Source organism: Astyanax mexicanus, chromosome 4 (genome assembly GCF_023375975.1).
Source record: "Astyanax mexicanus isolate ESR-SI-001 chromosome 4, AstMex3_surface, whole genome shotgun sequence".
NCBI lineage: Eukaryota > Metazoa > Chordata > Actinopteri > Characiformes > Acestrorhamphidae > Astyanax > Astyanax mexicanus.
Window position 1 is genome coordinate 58,039,846 of NC_064411.1, and position 20,401 is coordinate 58,060,246.

At 36.9% G+C, this 20,401-nt stretch overlaps 1 protein-coding gene across 4 annotated transcripts in view; it reads left to right on the forward strand.

Annotated features, from left to right (window-relative positions):
- The first annotated feature begins 2,562 nt into the window (after positions 1 to 2,562).
- The window catches only part of vav3b (vav 3 guanine nucleotide exchange factor b), a 69,143-nt gene continuing 51,304 nt past the window's right edge, over positions 2,563 to 20,401 (forward strand). For all 4 annotated transcript variants that reach the window (XM_049476745.1, XM_049476746.1, XM_049476748.1 and 1 more), the window contains exons 1-3: positions 2,563 to 3,095; positions 10,450 to 10,566; positions 20,293 to 20,351. In XM_049476745.1, coding sequence (XP_049332702.1) covers positions 2,892 to 3,095; positions 10,450 to 10,566; positions 20,293 to 20,351 — 380 coding nt within the window. In that variant the 5' untranslated portion in view covers positions 2,563 to 2,891. The remainder of the gene's footprint in view (positions 3,096 to 10,449; positions 10,567 to 20,292; positions 20,352 to 20,401) is intronic.

Below are 20,401 nucleotides of genomic sequence, written 5' to 3' on the forward strand. Positions count from 1 at the left end.
ACTGTATACCTGTAACTCTACCTCTTCACTACTTTACTTTAACTGATGCTCTCAAACACTTTATTAAGAGACAAGAAATTCAAGTTATTAACTCTTGATGAGTTCAGCACAGCTGTTAACTGAAAGCCTGGATTCCAGGAGACTCTACCTCATAAAACTGACTGAGAAAATCCAGCAGAGATGTTCAAAACTGATCTTTCTGAAGAAGCGATGCAGCGTGATGCAACTCCAACACACACCACACTGTCCTCACAATGTCCTCACAATGTTCTCAAAACATCCTCACAAAGTTTCAACAACATTCTCACAACATTCTCACAACGTCCTCACACTGTCCTCACAACATCCTCACAATGTTCTCATAACATCTTCACAAAATTTCAACAACATTTTCACATCTTCATAATGTCCTTACAATGTCCTTATAACATCCTTAAAATATTATCAGTGTTCTCACAACATCCTAACAACATCCTAACAACGTCCTCACAATGTCCCAGAAACATTTTCACAATGTCCTCAAAACCTATGTTCAACGTCCTCACAAGATTCTCACAATGTCAATACAACGTCCTCACAGCGTTCTCGTAACATCCTTGCAATGTCCCCACAAAGGTCCAACAACATTACCACAATATTCACACAGCGTTCCTACCCTATCCTTACAACATACTCACAACATTCTTACAACATTCTGTGTTCTAACAGTGTTCTCCCAATGTTCTCACAACATCCTAACAACATTTTCACATCGTCCTTAACAAACGTCATCACAATGTCCTCACAATATCCTTACTACATCCCAGAAACATCCTCACAACATCCTCTTATGTCCTTACAATATCCTCAGAACCTACCTTAAGCATCCTTACAACCTCATCACAATGTCCTTACAACGTCCTTACTACATCCCAGAAACATCCTCACAACGTCCTCTTAACGTCCTCACAACATCCTTACAATGTTCTAACAACATTCTTACAATGTCCTGAAAATGTCCTAACAATGTCCACACAACATCCTCACAACATCCTCTTAACGTCCTCACAACATCCTTACAATGTCCTCACAACATTCTAACAATGTCCTCAAAATGTCCTCACAACATCCTCTTAACGTCCTCACAATGTCCTCACAACATCCTTACAATGTCCTCACAACGTTCTAACAATGTCCTCACAATGTCCTCACAACATCCTTACAATGTTCTTACAGCATCCTTACAATGTCCTAATAACGTCCTAACAATGTCCTTACAATGTCCTCACAACGTCCTAACAACGTCCTCACAATGTCCTCACAACATCCTTACAATGTCCTGACAACGTCCTCACAACATCCTTACAATGTCCTGACAACGTCCTCACAATGTCCTCACAACATCCTTACAATGTCCTGACAACGTCCTAATAATGTCCTTACAACATCCTCACAACCTCATCACAACCTCATCACAACATCCTCACAACATCCTCTTATCATCCTCACAATGTCCTTACAATGTCCTCACAACCTCATCACAACATCATCTTATGTCCTCACAATGTCTTCAAAACTCTTAAGCATCCTTACAACCTCATCACAATGTCCTCACAACGTCCTTTCTACATCCCAGAAACATCCTCACAACATCCTCTTAACGTCCTCACAATGTCCTCACAACATCCTCTTAACGTCCTCACAATGTCCTCACAACATCCTCTTAATGTCCTCACAATGTCCTCACAACATCCTCTTAACGTCCTCACAATGTCCTCACAACATCCTCTTAACGTCCTCACAACATCCTCACAATATCTTTACAATGTCCTTGCGATGTCCTCACATTGCAGTATTAGTATTAGTTATCATTAGTCACAACTCAAATGATTTTTTTCCTCCTTTTAACTCCAACAAATTCAATTCAATTCATCTGATTCCACCTCAAACAAGTTAAATGATCAGCTCACCTCCAATCAAGTAAACATAACTCAGATGATCTGAACTCAACTCAACTAAATTCAACATAATTTAACTAATTTCAGCTCAGCTTCATTACAACTCAAATACAATTATTCAAATAATCTGAACTCAGCACAATGTTTACAGCCTGGTGATGGTGAAAGAAAGACACCACAGTGTTCCAGAAAAGCGTTCATCATTAAATTAAATTAATTAATCAGTTTAATTTATATTATTTTAATTCAGTTCAGCTTGATTAAATTATCTGATTTACTGTATTATTTGAATTTAACCAAATTTACAGTAACTCAATTAATCTTAGATCAGCTTCAACTTCAAATCACCTCAACTCATTTTTTCTCAACTCAATTCTGCTCATTTTAATTCAAATAAGCATAAATGAGCTGAAATGTAAATTTACCCAGAAAACCCAAAACCTAAATAGTCTAAATAAAAAAATAATTACAAAAATGATTATTATTATTATTGAATGAGTTTAGAGTTTCTGACCAATCCACTTCATCTCCTCTAATAACCAGCAGGAGGTGACTAGCCAATCAGAGAGCAGTGGGAGGGGCTTGCTGGAATATGGGCAGGGAAACCACACAGACAGTCAGTCAGTTCTGAGAGGAGTCCTATCAGAGAGAGAGAGAAGGATAGAAGAAGAGAAAGAGAGGGAGAGAGAGAGAGAGGGGGGTGGGAAGGACAGAAAGAGAACGAGAGAGAAAGAAAGAAGTTTAGAAGGAGAGAAAGAGAGGGACAGAAGAAGAGAGACAAAGAGAAAAAGAGAGAGAAATATATACGGATAGAAAGAGGGTAAGAGAGAGAACGAGAGAGGGAGGAAGAACAGAAAAAGAAGGATAGAGATAAGTTTAGAAAGAGAGAAAGACAAATAAAGAGAGAGAGAAACAGAGAGAGAGATAGGGATATAAATAGAGATAGAGAGAGTAATGGAGTACTGGAAGCAGTGCACTCTGTGGCTGATAGAGTGCCGGGTGCTGCCTGCCACTCACCGGGTGATGGCGGACTGGGCGCAGGTGTTTGACCTGGCACAGACTCTGAGGGACGGGGTGCTGCTCTGCCAGCTGCTCAACAACCTGCGGCCGGATACAATCAACCTCAAACAGATCAACCTCAGGCCTCAGATGTCCCAGGTAACCACCTTCTGACCTTATGACCTTCTGACCTTCTGCATCAGCGGCCGGAGTCTGAGAGAGAGAGAGTGAGAGAGAGAGAGAGAGAGTGAGAGAGAGAGAGAGAGAGAGAGAGAGTACAGTAGGTCATACTGTTTCTCCATCAGCAGCCAGAGTCTGAGAGAGAGAAAGAGGGAGAGAGAGAGAGAGAGAGAGAGTACAGTAGGTCATGCTGTTTCTACATCAGCAGCCGGAGTCTGAGAGAGAGAGAGAGAGAGAGAGAGAGAGTACAGTAGGTCATGCTGCTTCAGCATCAGCAGCCGGAGTCAGAGAGAGAGAGAGAGAGAGTACAGTAGGTCATGCTGTTTCTACATCAGCAGCCGGAGTCCGAGAGAGAGAGAGAGAGAGAGAGAGTACAGTAGGTCATACTGTTTCTCCATCAGCAGCCGGAGTCTGAGAGAGAGAGAGAGAGAGAGAGAGAGAGAGAGTACAATGCCAAACAATGAAAGTTACAAATTGTAGTTTTTTTGTCAATTTATGTGAAAAAATTGAGAAAAAAGTGGCAAAATTAACTCAAAAATCACAAAAAAGCAGTTTTAATTTTTGAAACCAGCTATTATTTTTTACATAATGTGAATCTCACAGTTATTCTACACATTTGATCAGATTTATATGATGTATTGGTATATTATGTATACATTTACCATTATATTATTACATTTAAGTTGTTCTATATATATATATATACATATATATATATTCGTTGATATACAGCTAAAATATAATATATTTCCCATATTTATAAAATCATATATTAATCAATGTATTTCAGTATGTTCCAAAAATTCACAGTATTGCATGCTGTATATGAAGGATGTTCTAGTAAAATTCATATATTTGAACCTATCTATTATATATATATATATATTTGATTTTAGATGTATGGGAATTAACTCAAATGAGAACAACTAGGATTATATTTAATTTAATAGTTTTAAATAATCTGTACACTGTAAAATCTGTATTTTGCTACTTTTTAGAGTATGAGCATCAAAACATTTAGATTTTCACTTGTTTTTTCTTATTTTACCATTTTAAATCTTTCTAAATCACATTTTCACAAGAACAGGTAAATTGGCGTCTACTAAAATATATATTTATAGTGTTTAAGTTGTATTTAATGTATTTTATTTGGTATTTAATCTCTCTGGGAGCTTGATGTGGTGAGAGTATCAGTCTGTATGCCCTCCTGTTTTAGTGCCGGGTGTTATCTGAGTGTGGCTGGTGCCGGGCAGTGCCAGGCTGTCCTGCCAATAAAGACATAGAGGCTCTTACAGACGGGCAGCGGTTGGCAGCGGTTGGCAGCGGTTGGCATGGCGGCTCTGTTAGTGTATGAAACCATTCAGCCCGACTCAGAGCTCAGGAGGAGCCACGGCAACCCCCGCGCTCGCCACGGCAACACTGTGACTGTTCCACAGCTACCACAGTCCACGCTGTAGACCATACTCAATTACTCATCTAATTACAGAAATGTAATTACGTTAATTACAGATTACTCAAGTCTTATGCTCTGACTACAGAAAATAAAATCAGCATTTTATTCAGCTTAATTACTTTTACAATCAATTTTTTACTTTTTATCTCCCGTCATGCTTCCGTCCACCCTGTAACGATAAACTGTGCGACCGGGTGGACAGTTTTAGTGAAAGGTATTTGGTATTTGATGGAACCGTAGTTGAGTTACAGCTGCAGATGTGTTGAACTACGGTGATATTTCTATTTGTTCATATTCTATTTTAAAGATATATTTTCTTGCAATTTTCTAAATTTAACATGAAATTTTACTGCGACAGGGTGGACAATTCATTGAAAATTGGTATATGTTGGAAATGTGTTAAATTGTTCTGTTTCCAAGATACATTTTTTTTTTTTTGCAATTTTCTAATATTCCTGTGAAATTTTACTGCGACAGGGTGGACAATTTTAATGTTTTTTTAAGTTTTAATTTAAAATAAAAATACTATAACACATTCACCTGTACTATCACCTGTTCCATCACATTTTCTATCACCTGTACTAAAAGTCAGTCAGTCCCCAGTGAATAAAAGTAGATTAAAGTATATTAACCATTATTATGTTATAGTGCACTAAAGTGTTCTTGTAGCCACACTATTATTTCAGTATATTTTCTGTGAAATTTTACTGTGACAGGGTGGACACTTAGTGAAAACAGGTATTTGATGGAATCATGATTGAGTTAGAGCTGCGGACATGTTGAACTGTTCATGCTGACTGAAGTTCTGTTTTAAAGATACATTTTTTTGCAATTTTTTAAATATTATTGTGAAATTTTACTGCGACAGGGTGGACAATTGTAGCTTTAAACTTTAGCATTTGATGGAAACGTGGTTGAGCTACAGCTGTAGACATGTCTAATTGTTAATGGTGATTATTCTTGAATTGTTTCAAAGGTACTTTTTTCTGCATTTTTTGAATCATCATGAACTTTTAGTGAAGTTTAGTGAAAATTGCCGTTTGATTTGTGTTGATTTGTTTATGGTGACAGTTTTTAATCAATTTTAAATATATATATTCTTGCAATTTTCTAAAATTACCATGATGTTTTACTGCGACAGGGTGGACAATTTATTGAAAATTGGCATGGGAATTTGATTTAACTGGAAATGTGGTTGAGCTAGAGCTGTACACATGTTGAATTTGTTGAATTATGGTGACTGTTTTTGGTAAAAAAAAAATACATTTTCTTGCATTTTTTAAAAATGATTGATATATTTTACTGCGACAGGGTGGACACTTTTAATGAAAATAGGCATTTGATGGAAACGTGGTTGAGCTACAGCTGTACACATGTCTAATTGTTAATGGTGATTATTTTTTAACTGTAAAATACACTCTCTTTTTTTTAATTATAATGAAATTTTACAGACACAGGGTGGACACTTTTATTGAAAGGTAGTTGGTATTTGATGGAAACGCGATTAAGCTAGAGCTGCAAATGTGTTGACTGTCCATATTCTGTTGTAAAGATATATTTTCTTGCAATTGTCTAAAATTACTATAATATTTTACTGCGACAGGGTGGACAATTTATTTAAATTGGCACAGGCATTTGATTTGTGTTGAATTGTTTATGATGACTGTTCTTGTTCTGTTTTAATAATCCATTTTCTTGCAACTTTCTAATATAGCACAGAATTAGCATTTAATTTATACTGAATGAGTAAGATGTTAGCACTAAATTACTATTAAGTTAGCATTGAGTTACCACAGAATTAGCTTTAATTAATCTTGAGTTAGTAAGAGGTTAGCACTGAGTTACCACTGAGTTAGCCCTGAATTAGCTTTAATTAATACTGAGTTAGTAAGAGGTTAGCATTGAATTGCCATTGAGTTAGCACAGAGTTAGCACTAAGTTAGAACTGAGTTAGAACTGAGTTAGAACTGAGTTAGCCCTGAATTTACATTTAATTAATACTGAGTTAGTAAGAGGTTAGCACTAAATTAACTCTAAATTAAAGTTTTAATGTTTTTTTTAAGTTTTAATTAAAATAAAAATACTATAACACATTCACCTGTACTATCACCTGTTCCATCACATTTTCTATCACCTGTACTAAAATTCAGTCAGTCCCCAGTGAATAAAAGTAGATTAAAGTATACTAAGCATTATTATTATGTTATAATGCACTACAAGTTTTCTTATAGCCACATTATTATTAATCAGTATATTTAAAGAGTGATAAAATGGATCAACATTTTTTGTACTTATTATACTTTAACTGTATAAAAATAGTAAAAAATAATATATTCAATTAATATATTTACATAGAAAGTAAGTACATAAATCTGTTAGTATATTTACATCATACTTAGACATTTCTCAATATGTTTTAAGCACCATTAAGTGTGTATATATATACAAATTGAGTGGGTTTATAGTGAAATTAATGCTAATTTTTACGCTAGCGCAGAGTTAGCATTCCTGCAGTTCAGTACAGAACTCTATAACGAGCTGCAGCCGGACATAACGACCCTTCCCACAATCCCCTGGGGCCTGATAACATCATCACAGCTTTGATCCTCCTGCTCGTTAGCAGGCCTCCGCCCAGGCTGCCGGGTCAGCGACGTCCCGCGGTCCCTCTGTCCTGCGGGAGAGATAAGAACCTGCAATTCCTCCCGGAGTAAAACCATCCAACTGTGATCTCAGGATAAACCGCACTCTGCACTCTATACTGCTACAGGACTGTACGTATACAGGACTCTACTGCTACAGGACTCTACTGCTACAGGACTGTACGTATACAGGACTCTACTGCTACAGGACTGTACGTATACAGGACTCTACTGCTACAGGACTGTACATCTACAGGACTCTACTGCTACAGGACTGTACATCTACAGGACTGTAGTTGAAATGTTCTCCTTATTTTTACCCTGTTCTTTAATACTCAGAACCCACAGGACTCACAGGATGCTGCCCACAGGACTCTGCCACAGGAAGACCCAACAGGATGCAGCCCACAGGACTCTGCCAACAGGACACTGTAAACAGAGGACGCTGTAAACACAGGGCACTGCCCACAGAACATTGCCCACAGGATCTCACCAACAGGACATTGTAAACACAGGACAATGTAAACACAGGACACTGAGCAAAGGACGCTGCCCACAGGACACTGCCAGAAAGCCACCCACAGAACACTGTAAAAACAGGACACTGTAAACACAGGACACTCTAAACACAGGAAGCTGCCCACAGGATTCTGAACTGAGAATGTCATCAACAAAACTCTGCCCACATGACATCACCTACAGGACACTGCCCACAGGACACTGCCCACAGAACACTGTAAACACTGGACAATGATCACAGGACTCTGTCCACAGGATGTCATTCACAGGATTCTGAACTCAGAATGCCACCAACAGGACTCTGCCCACAGGACATCACCTACAGGACACTGTAAACACAGGATTCAAATCACAGGACTCTGCCCACAGGACATCACCTACAGGACACTATAAACACAGGATTCAAATCACAGGACTCTGCCCACAGGACATCACCTACAGGACACTGTAAACACAGGATTCAAATCACAGGACTCTGCCCACAGGACATCACCTACAGGACACTATAAACACAGGATTCAAATCACAGGACTCTGCCCACAGGACATCACCTACTGGAGGCAGCCCACAGGACGCTGTAACACACACAGGACTCTGCCCACAGGACGCTGAGCACAGGACTCTATTAGTGGACTATTCTTAATCCGGTAGTGACACTGGTGTACATGGTGAACATGGTGTAGTATGTTCATCCTGTATTTATATAGGAGTCGCTGTTTACTGATTGATCATAAATTAGAATAGTATTTGATATATTTATTATATTTATAATATTAACACTTTTAATAATCTGCAGCTATTTATCGTATTTTCAGTGCTATATTAAATATCATGTAGTATTGTGAGACCTGAACTCATAATCCTAATCTAGTGAATTTATTAAGAGTAGTGGAAATAATCTTAACATGTTTTACTGTATTTATTTGAACAGATTCTATCTTAGTGTAGAAATGTGAATTGAATTAGCAGGTCAGGGTGGTCTATAGGGGGTTAACGATTGGACGGCTGCTCGCTGTGTGTAATTAATTAATTACATATTGATTTAGTGTTGAGTTCAGCTGAGGATCGGAGAGCAGAGAAATGAACATTGTTGTTTTATTCTATAAACTACAGACAACATTTCTCCCAAATTCCAAATAAAAATATTCTCATTTAGAGCATTTATTTACAGAAAATGAAAAATGACTGAAATAACAAAAAAAGATGCAGAACTTTCAGACCTCAAATAATGCAAAGAAAACAAGTTCATATTCATAAAGTTTTAAGAGTTCAGAAATAATCAATATTTGGTGGAATAACCCTGGTTGGTTTTTAATCACAGTTTTTTTTTATGCATCTTGGCATCATGTTCTCCTCCACCAGTCTTACACACTGCTTTTGGATAACTTTATGCTGCTTTACTCCTGGTGTAAAAATTCAAGCAGTTCAGTTTGGTGGTTTGATGGTTTGTGATCATCCATCTTCCTCTTGATTATATTCCAGAGGTTTTCAATTTGATAAAATCAAAGAAACTCATCTTTTTTAAGTGGTGTAAAGAGTGAGCTTTTTACAGATGGATGTTTTGAGGAACTGAACAGTTATTTCTCCATCTCTAGTGGTATTAAACACTTCCTCAATCACCACACACACACACTGCACAATACACTGCAACTGTCTTTACTCACTGGTTTAAACAGCAGCAGAGCTTCTGAATATATCTACACTGATGGGCGTGGTGTTCTGGAAATGAGGTGTGTTCAGGTACATTTCTGGAGTTTTACTAGTTTATCTTGGTAACTGTAAACTCAGGTGCGCTACTGACTCAATAAAACCCTGACAACAGTCAACAGTCAGACGTTCATCGCTATCTCGGTAACACAGGCGCCGAGCCGAGCGTACACCCCCACTTATTACACACACATGAACACACAGCAGCACAAACCCAACTTTTACATCAACAATAAACAGAATAGTAAATAAAATAACATTGCTGTTCCCGTAAATGAGCTGCTGGAGCTCCTTCACAGCGTCAACCAGCAGCTCAGTTTCCTCTGCTGAGAAGAGTTTGTTGAACACGTCCAGGTAGCTGCACCGTTACAATAGCAATACACCAAAGTCAGAGCTCACCTGATCTACTCTTAAAGAGAATGATGAGCAAGATTGAGACACTCTGATTGGTTTATTATTTCACGTTACGCCCAAAATTAACCACACCCATGATTAATTAAGAGAATTAGTAGATGGTGTTTTGTTTCAAGGTATACTTTTCCCGTCGTTATGATAGCAAAGACACACTGACACGCCTTAAATCAAGCTCACCTATAGATCAGTAAAATAGAGCTTTGTGTTTCTGATTCAGTTTGATTCTGATTCTTTTGTAAATGATTCAGTGATTCACATTTTTCAAAATAACACTAAATATAAAATTGCAAAATAAAAGTGTTTACATAGTAGTGTACTTATTAAAAGTTAAAAATGAGCAATTATGACAGTAAAAATGTTATATGCCATCAATAAACGTTAAATAAAATGAAATAAAATATTGAATGTAGTTTTATGCAATAATTTTGTGATTTTTTCTTCTTTTAAATATATTGTTTTAATCATGTTTAAATCATACTCATATTTTATTTTTTATTTCTGTTTATGTTATTCTCTTTGTTTTTGTCCGATTCGTTTAAACGTTAGTTCAAATCAATTTAATTGTAAGTTTTTAATGGTGATGTTGTTTAATCTGTTTCAGTTTCTGTGTTTGAAGAATATCCGGACGTTTTTATCGGCCTGCTGTGAAACTTTTAACATGAAGAAGAACGAACTCTTCGACGCCTTCGACCTGTTCGACGTACGAGACTTCGAAAAGGTAATTACTACCTAGATCCTACAATAAAATCACAATATTTACCTGTTTTATTTAATACTGCAGTAGAATCAAGACTAAAACACAAATTACACACAATTAATAATTAAAATATGAATTATGCTGTAAAACATTTATTGAGAGAGAACCATTTCTAACTGCTTTTATTTTAAAGAATATAAAGAACTTATACATTTAAATTAATACTTTTGCCCTTTTTAGTATATTTAATAAATAGAAATACAATAAAGAAAAGTTTGTGAGGCACCTTTAATTCAGTGAGCAGATTTCACCCATACTTTTGCTTGTTTAGTATATTTAGCATATTTGCATATATATATATTTTGCTATAATGAACCCCCCCTACACCATGCGGGGAGGGGAACTGTGATGATGATACTTGGGGTACAGTTCAGAACAGCTTGGGACGGTTCTCAAGCCAAATCCCCCCCGCAGCTAGGTAAGAGATTAAGATGAGGGTGGTGATGGGGTGGAGGCGGGTGCAAGGTCGAAAGTCACGTAGGTGAGGAGCACCTGGGAGGTATATATATATATAGGACCAGGGGGAGGAGCTAGGGAACTTGAGGCGTGGTTCATATCCCAAAACTCTGTTAATTCTTAACAACACATTTGCAGATTCGCACAATGTCTTGCATATTATATATTTGCGTATATATTTTTCAGATTTGCACAATGTCTTGCATATTATGTATTTGCATATATATTTTGCATATTTGCATAAACCTCCTTTAATTTTAAATTACTGAAAAGGTATCTCAAATATTTTATCTATAAAGTATATTTTGCATATATAAATATATTTCGCATATATAAGTATATTTTGCATATATAAGTATATATTTTGCATATTGAAATGAATTAGCAAATATCTCTATAATATTGTCCACATAAGCTATTTTGTTTAGAAAAAATAACAATAAAATGACTACAGTGCTGAACAGTCTGAATCTTTATATTTCTATAAATGAGCTGGTGTCCCAATACTTTTGTCATTATAGTATATTTAATGCATGTGAATACAATAAATTATGAAAACATGAAAGGAATCTACATATTTAAATGAATTAGCAGATATCTCTAAATACTATTGTTCATATTGTATATTTTGTATTTGTAATATATTTAATTATACAAATGACTACAGTGCGTTTAGTGAAAAGTATGTAGAGAACTTTTAAATGTAAGTGAATTAGATAATGCAGATATCTCAATACTTCTGTCTATATATTATATATTGTGTATGTCTAATAAATGGTTCTCAATGGAAACATATGTGTTTTTTCTATTGCATCACTCAAACCAGACTCAAATATATATTGAATAAACTCAGTTTTTAAACGTATTTTAAAGAATTGTATTAAGTTTGGGATTAGACTTTTGAGATATATGGTATGAGGTTATGAGTTATTGCTGTATGAGAGTATTTGAGTATTTAGTATATGTGTAATTACAGTAAATGATGAGTTGTGTTGAGTATTGACTGAGCGTGGTGGTGTAATTAGCTTCATGCTGGGAGTGAATGTGGGTCAGTAGCTCAGCCTGAGGGTCGGTGAGCCGGTCAGCTCCATTACTCTACAATACTCCCATCAGAGTACGCTCCACTGACCCACAGTACTGCCCAGCATCACCACTATACTCTGATCCAGGGTTTACCTGAGTTCATCACTGTATTCTGTTCATTTACTACGTTTAGTTTCAGTTTCACTCTGCGTGCTGCTCTGTGATTAATCTACAGTTACAGTAGATACATTCCCATCTACACGAACACTATACAACTCTATAGAAACGTTTAGTAGTAAAGTCACATTCTATAAACTGAACATTCAATATCTGATACAAGTGAAGTTGCTGCGACGTTAAACATTAAACATTAAATAAAGATGCTCTAAGAACTTCCAGAAACCCCGACAGATTGAAGATCATTCTAAGAACGTTAATTATAAAGTTCAGAGAACATTCTACTAATCAAAAAAATGTTTGCAACCCCCTAGCAACAACCCTAACAACCACTACTGCAACCAGCCAGCCACATCATAGCAAATACCTATAGCAACCGCACAGCAACCACCATGTGATACCACAAAAATGTGCCAAGAAAATGTTAAATCTGTTGTTTACAAAATGTTCTATAAACCAAAAACTGATAACTTGTGTGTGTATAGCGTGTCTATAGTGTGTGTGTGTATAGTGTGTTTGTAGAGTGCGTATATGTAGTGTGTGTTTATAGTATGTGTGTGTAGTCTGTGTATATAGTGTGTGTATACTGTGTGTATACTGTGTGTGTATATAGTGTATGTATATATAGTGTGTGTATATAGTGTATGTATATATATAGTGTGTGTATATAGTGTATGTATATATAGTGTGTGTATATAGTGTGTGTATATAGTGTATGTATATATAGTGTGTGTATATAGTGTATGTGTATATAGTGTATGTATATATAGTGTGTGTATATAGTGTATGTGTATATAGTGTGTGTATATAGTGTGTGTGTATATAGTGTATGTATATATAGTGTGTGTATATAGTGTATGTGTATATAGTGTGTGTATATAGTGTGTGTGTATATAGTGTGTGTATATAGTGTATGTGTATATAGTGTGTGTATATAGTGTGTGTGTATGTAGTATATATAGTGTGTTTGTATATAGTGAATATTAAAATACACCTATTGCAACTCCGTAGCAACCACCATGTGATACCAAAAAACAAGCCATATAACATTCTACTAACCAAAACTTATAGCTTGTGTGTGTATAGTGTGTGTGTGTGTAAAGTGTGTATAGTGTTTGTGTATATAGTGTGTATAGTGTGTATATAGTGTATATAGTGTATGTGTGTGTGTGTGTGTGTGATGCCCGGAGGAACAGTTTTTTGTTTGGTTCGTTTCTGGGACTCAGTCATGCAGTCAGGTTAACAGAGCGAGTCCTGCAGTAATATAAAGGAAAGCAGGACAGTGTCCTGCTGACCTTATTACCCTGCCGCACACCACTCTCTACACAGTGTTCGGGTTCGTGATGCTCATCGCTATCTTTCACCCCACCCACAGTCTATTTTCTACTGGTTTAAACAGCAGCAGAGCTTCTGAATATATCTACACTGATGGGCGTGGTGTTCTGGAAATGAGGTGTGTTCAGGTAAACTGACTGAATGCAACCTAGACAGACGTCAACAGTCAGACGTTCATCGCTATCTTGGCAATGCAGCCGTGCACAAACCCAACTTTTACATCAACAATAAACAGAATAGTAAATAAAATAACATTGCTGTTCCCGTAAATGAGCTGCTGGAGCTCCTTCACAGCGTCAACCAGCAGCTCAGTTTCCTCTGCTGAGAAGAGTTTGTTGAACACGTCCAGGTAGCTGCACCGTTACAATGGCAATCCACCAAAGACAGAGCTCACCTGATCTACTCTTAAAGAGAATGATGAGCAAGAGACGCTCTGATTGGTTTATTTCACATTACGCCCCCAAAATTAACCACACCCATGATTAATTAAGATAAAATAATTAGTACATTTGCAATCCGTGGTGGTTGTTATGGTATTCCAGGTGGTTGCTTTAAGATTGCATTAGGTATTTGCTATAGTTTTGTTAGGTGGTTCCTATGGTATTCCAGGTGGTTGCTGTGGATGGTGTAGCAAATGTTTGCTGTTGTGTTGCTAGGTTGATTCTATGAATATGCTGGGTGGTTGCCATGGGATATTAAGAATCATTTTTAAGCAGTTTATAGATCATGTTTCACAAAAGCTGCAGTAGTTGCAAAGGAACATTTGTAGAACCTCCCAGTGTTTACGGGGTTGGAGTGGTTTTGCTTTTGGATTGAAAGAACCAGTGAAAGAACTGGTGGTTGCTGTGGTATTCCATGTGATTGCTTTAAGATTGCATTCGGTATTTGCTATAATGTCATTAGGTGGTTTCTGTGGTATTCCAGGTGATTGATGTAAGATTGCATTGAGTATTTGCTACGGTGCCATTATGTGGTTGCTATAGTATTTCAGGTGATTATTAGGTATTGCTATAGTGTCAAAGAACTGGTGGTTGCTGTGGTATTCCAGGTAATTGCTGTAAGATTGCATTAGGTATTTGCAATAGTTTCATTAGGTGGTTGATATTGTATTCCAGGTGATTGCTATGGATGATTTTGCCTGTGTTTGCTGTTGTTTTGCTAGGTGGTTTCTATGATCGTGCTGGGTGGTTGCATAAAGTTTGTAACCATCTTGTTTCACTAAAGTTACAGTAGTTGCTAAGTGTTTATGGGTTTGGATAGTTTCCTGGTGCTTGCAGTAGATGGTGCTAAAAGCGTTTGCTGTTGTGTTGCTAGGTGGTTTCTATGATCATGCAGGGTGGTTGCTATGGTAACCCCCCCTGTGTTTACGGGTTTGGAGTGGTTTTGTTAAGGGAATGAAAGAACCAGTCAAATAACTGGTTGGTGGTTGCTGTGGTATTCCAGGTGATTGGGGTTAGATTGCAATAGGCATGCTGGTTTCTTGGTGGTTGCTATGGGATCTTTGGAGCTCCTATTCATGGCCTATAATGTACATTAGCTTTTGGAGTGGTTTAGCAGGTGTTCTTGTATTTGGGACGGGATTATAAATCTGGCGGATGAATCTGGACGTGTTCTGGTGGAGTTTCGGAGTGAAGAGTCTCACTCTGCTGCACCGTGTCCTAGTTTATTTTGGACGCTCAGCGTGTTCTGAAGGTTCCTCTAATCCTCCTCAGTAATCTGCTGCTCGTGTAAATCTGAATATTAAGATCTGCTCCAGTAGAAACGCTGCTGGACCTCGGCCCTAATCCCGTTACTGAGGAGCGGAAGTATTCGGACGCTGATTGAAATGGATGAAGTCCATCTGAGGACGTGCTGAAGATGTTACGGGTGATTATCTCCAGCTCCAGACGGATTAACCCCGCCTCCTTCCACAGAAGACCAATCACAACCTTCTCATGGTCAGCTCACACAGGCACTGTATGTCCAAATACTTTTGGTCACCCTGCTTTAGTGCACTCTAAACGTATCATTTGGCTGCTTTAGTTAAAATGCAACTATTGCTGATTCAGATGTACAAATCCACAGCAACCACCCTGGAGATCACAGCATCCACCTTGCTAACAGCTAACAGAGAACATTACAAGAACGTTTAGCATCATTTTTAAAAGTTTCAGAGTGGTTAATAAGGTATGGCTGAGGGGTTGCTGTGCATTCCCAGGTAGTCACTAAGGGGTTGCAGGGTGATTTCTAAGGTGTGGCAAGGTGCTTCCTATATCATTGCTAAGTGGTTGCTAAGGTGTTGCAAGGTGCTTCCAAATACTTATGGTCTCCCTGTTTTAATGCACTCTGAATGCATCGTTCAGCTGCTTTAATTAAGTTGCAACGATTGCTGATTTAGACGTGCAAATCCACAGCAACCACCCTGGACACCACAGCAACCACCTTCTAAAACAACACCCTCCCAGCAGCTAACAGAGAACACTACAAAACATTGAAAATAGAAATAGAATTAATGATCCAGGAACGTGCTAAAAAGTTGTTGAAAGGTGGTTTCTAGGATGATGTTCGGTGGTTGCTATGGGATCTCCTGAACCACTTCCACTGGCAGTTAGTAGATCAGTTTTTGCTATTAAAGCTATTTGGTAAAGTATGTTTGTTGAGGTTTGGAGAGGTTTTGTTTCGGACATAAAAGAACCAGTCAAAGAACGTTACAAGAACATTTAGCAAAGTTTTTAGTAAGATTAGATTTTAACGTTACAAAAATAATACTCCAGGAACGCTCTGAAAGCCTGTGACATAATAATGTTTAGAATCACAGCGTTATTAGAACGTTTCTCACATAACATTCCCAAATACATGCATACTAACATTACGGTAATGTTAAAAGTAACATTGAAAAATAAAAATTAAAACAATAAAACAAAATATGTTGCCATTACATAAAAACGCTCCAAGAACGTCCAGGAAACGTGACAGATGAATGATCTAAGAACATTAACTGTGACGTTCAGAAAATGTACCAGGTTGTTGCTAAGGTCCGGCAGAGTGGTTGCTAAGGTATGGCTGAGTGGTTGCTGTGCATTACCAGGTAGTCACTAAGGTGTTGCAAGGTGCTTCCTATAGTATTGCTAAATGCTTCCTAAAGTGTTTCTAGCTGCTTGCCATATTACCCATGGTGGTTGCTATGGTGTTGCTACGTAATTCAAATACAGTTCTCTTTTTCAGATTCAAGACTTTACTCTGATGTAGGAAATGAGATAAGTGCGGAAATCTGATTACTCTGCTCTGACGTAATAATGGTTAACATCGCAGCATTATAAGAATGTTTCTCACATAACGTTTTAAGATGGACAAATACTGACATTAGGGAAAATTTTACGTAACATTAAAACATTAAAACAATGACACAAGCGATGTTGCCATTCAATAAAAATGTTTTAAGAACATCCAGGAAACTTGACAGATTGAATGTTCCAAGAACGCTAACGGTAACATTCAGAAAATGTTCCACTAAGCATTGCTCCCTTCTTTCAAACAGGCACTTTGAAACCACCTAGCAACACCCTAGCAACCACTATGCAACTCCACAGCAACCAGCCAGCAACACTATCCGGTTGTTTGTGGACACTCCTTCTTATGCACTACTTTAGTTAAGTTGCAACTATTGCTGATTCAGATGTGCGAATCCACAGCAGCCAGCCTGGGGACCACAGCATCCACCCTGCGAAACAAAACACCCTCCCAGCTAACAAGAACATTTAGCAGCATTTTTAAAAGTTTCCTGGAAGGTTAGATTCTAACAGAAATAATGCTCCAGATGTGTGACGCAATAATGGTTTTGCAAGTATTCGCTAAAGAGTGGCAAAGTGGTTTCTAGGATGACGCTTGGTGGTTGCTATGGGATCTCTAGAACCACTTCTGTTGGCAGTTAGTACATTCCCAAAACTTAACATTACAGCAATGATACAATCGATTTGGACGTTAGCGTCCAGGAAACTTGACAGAATGAATGTTAAATGTAACATTCAGAAAATGTACCAGGATGTCGCTAAGGTGTGGCAGAGTGGTTGCTAGGTGTGGTCAAATAGTTGCTAAAATGTGGCTGAGTGGTTGCTAAGTCATAGCTGAGAGGTTGCTATGTGCTCCCTAGTAGTTGCTAAGGTGTTGCAGTGGTTATTAAGGTGTGGCTAAGAGGTTGCTGTGCGCTCCCAGGTAGTCACTAAGGTGTTGCAGGGTGGTTTCTAGGTTGCTAAGGTGTTGCAAGGTGCTTCCTGTAGTATTGCTTAATGGTTGTTAAAAGTGTTGCTAGTTGGTTGCTATATTATCCATGGTGGTTGCTATGGTGTTTAAATCCAGTTCTCTATATCAGATTTCTTTATCAGATTTTAAGCTTTACTCAGATGTTGTAAATGAGAATAAATAAGTGCAGAAATCTGATAACTCGGCTCTGTATTTGGGCATATAGTGTTTTTGTGAGAAGATTGAAGATAAAGAGAGCTGTGGTTTAAACACAGCAGCAGTTTTGAAACAGAACTTTACCAACACACCAACATCCTGTTCCCTGTGTGTGTGTGTGTGTGTGTGTGTGTGTGTGTGTGTGTGTGTGTTCACACTTATGTGCAGGGCTGTACAGGAAGTGCACGAATCCGTCAGATATCAGGTTATATAAATACACTGTGGTGTATAATAGAATATTAAATATTATATAATAACTAGAAAACTGAATATGCTGGATGTTTATGCAGCAAGGCATGGGCTAAGTGGTTGCTAGGTGGTTGCTATGGTGTTGCTACATGATTGCTAGTTGGTTGTTGCTAAGGTGGTGCTAGGGCATTGGGGTTGCTAGCTTGTTGCTAAGAATATAAATGTGCAGCAGGGTATTTACAGGGTATTCGGTTTTACACAGGATACAATAGGAGGTTTTTATTTTATATATTTGCATATTGGGCGTGTCTTTCCCATTACTTACCGTCTTTGTGTTGATTTGTCTCCTAAAGCTACAGTACTTCTGGGTACTGGGAGTGTAATTGGTATTTTATTGTATGTATTGGGAAGCTGCCAGGCCTCAGTGTTGGAGGCTGTAAGAGCAAGTTACATTTATCCTGAGTTTCTAACAGAGGCCAGGATTATACTGTCAGTATATCAAAATGTAGATAAGTTAGATAAACTGAGTCAAAGCAAAATAATGAATTGAGTTCCCTTAAGTTGAGATAAGTTGAGGCCAATAAATATAAAATAAAATATTGTTCCTTGTTAATGGGAGCTATTTACAATGTTGTTGCTCTTAAAAATTTAAAACAGTTAACAAGAAAGGTTTTGAAAAGAAATACATACAAAATTTTGTAAGTAAAGTCGGAATATATTGAATATAGTGTTGTAGTACTTTCTGAGAAAAAATATATATTCAAAGTATTTTGAGAATAAAGTCGCAATAAAATTATGTAATATTTTGAATAATAAAGTTGTAAGTTGTAATATTTTGAGTGTAAACTCATAATATTTTAAGTGTAAAGTTGTAGTATTTTGAGTATAAAGTCTTAATATTTAGAGGGTAAAGTTGTTATATTTTGAGTATAAATTCGTAACATTTTGAGTGTAAAGTCATAATATTTAGAGTGTAAAGTCATAATATTTTGAGTGTAAAGTCATAATATTTTGAGTGTAAAGTCGTAATATTTTGAGTATAAAGTCTTAATATTTAGAGGGTAAAGTTGTTATATTTTGAGTATAAATTTGTAACATTTTGAGTGTAAAGTCATAATATTTAGAGTGTAAAGTCGTAATATTTTGAGTGTAAAGTCATAATATTTAGAGTATAAATTGGTAATATTTTGAGAGTAAAGTCGCCCTATTTAGAGTGTACAGTCATAATATTTTGAGAATAAAGTCGTAATATTTTGAGTGTAAACTCGTAATATTTTAAGAATAAAGTCATAGTATTTTGAGAGTAAAGTCATAGTATTTTGAGAGTAAAGTCGTAATATTTTGAGAATAAAGTCGTAGTATTTTCAGTGTAAAGTCATAGTATTTTGAGAGTAAAGTCGTAATATTTTGAGAGTAAAGTCGTAATATTTTGAGAATAAAGTCGTAATATTTGAGTGTAAAGTCGTAGTATTTTAAGAATAAAGTCATAGTATTTTGAGAGTAAAGTCGTAATATTTTGAGAATAAAGTCGTAGTATTTTGAGAGTAAAGTGGAAATACTCTGAACTCTGTGAGGCTGAGGTGTTCAGGCTGATTTGTGGTGAAAAGTTTAAGAGGTTTGAGGTTCCGATACAAACCAGAATCTCTCCATCTACAAGTTCACAACTGTACACACTCACACACACACACACACACACACACACACACACACACACACACTTCTGACACACACTTCTGAGAAACTGGTAGAGGCTGGAATGGTGAGACCACTTCCTGTAGTGCGAGAGCGACATGTGAAAGAAACTTCATCTTTACTATTTATTTACTGAACTTTTACTTCTATATATAACTATATATAACTTCTATATATAAACTAAACCTGCTCACAATATAATACACTATTACTTAATATTACAGCTACTTTATATCAATGAATATTTCCTGACATTATAATGTGTTTATATGTGTTGTATGTGTTTGTATGTTTATATGTTATAAATGTGTTTATATGTGTTGTATAGGTGTTGTATGTGCCTATATGTGTTAGATTTGTGGTATAAATGTTTTGTTGCAGGTGATCGACACTCTTTCTAAACTGTCTCACACCTCTATAGCCCTGCAGTCTGGAATACGGTGAGTTTTACACTCTACCTAATTGTGTGAATTTTATAAACGTTATGTTT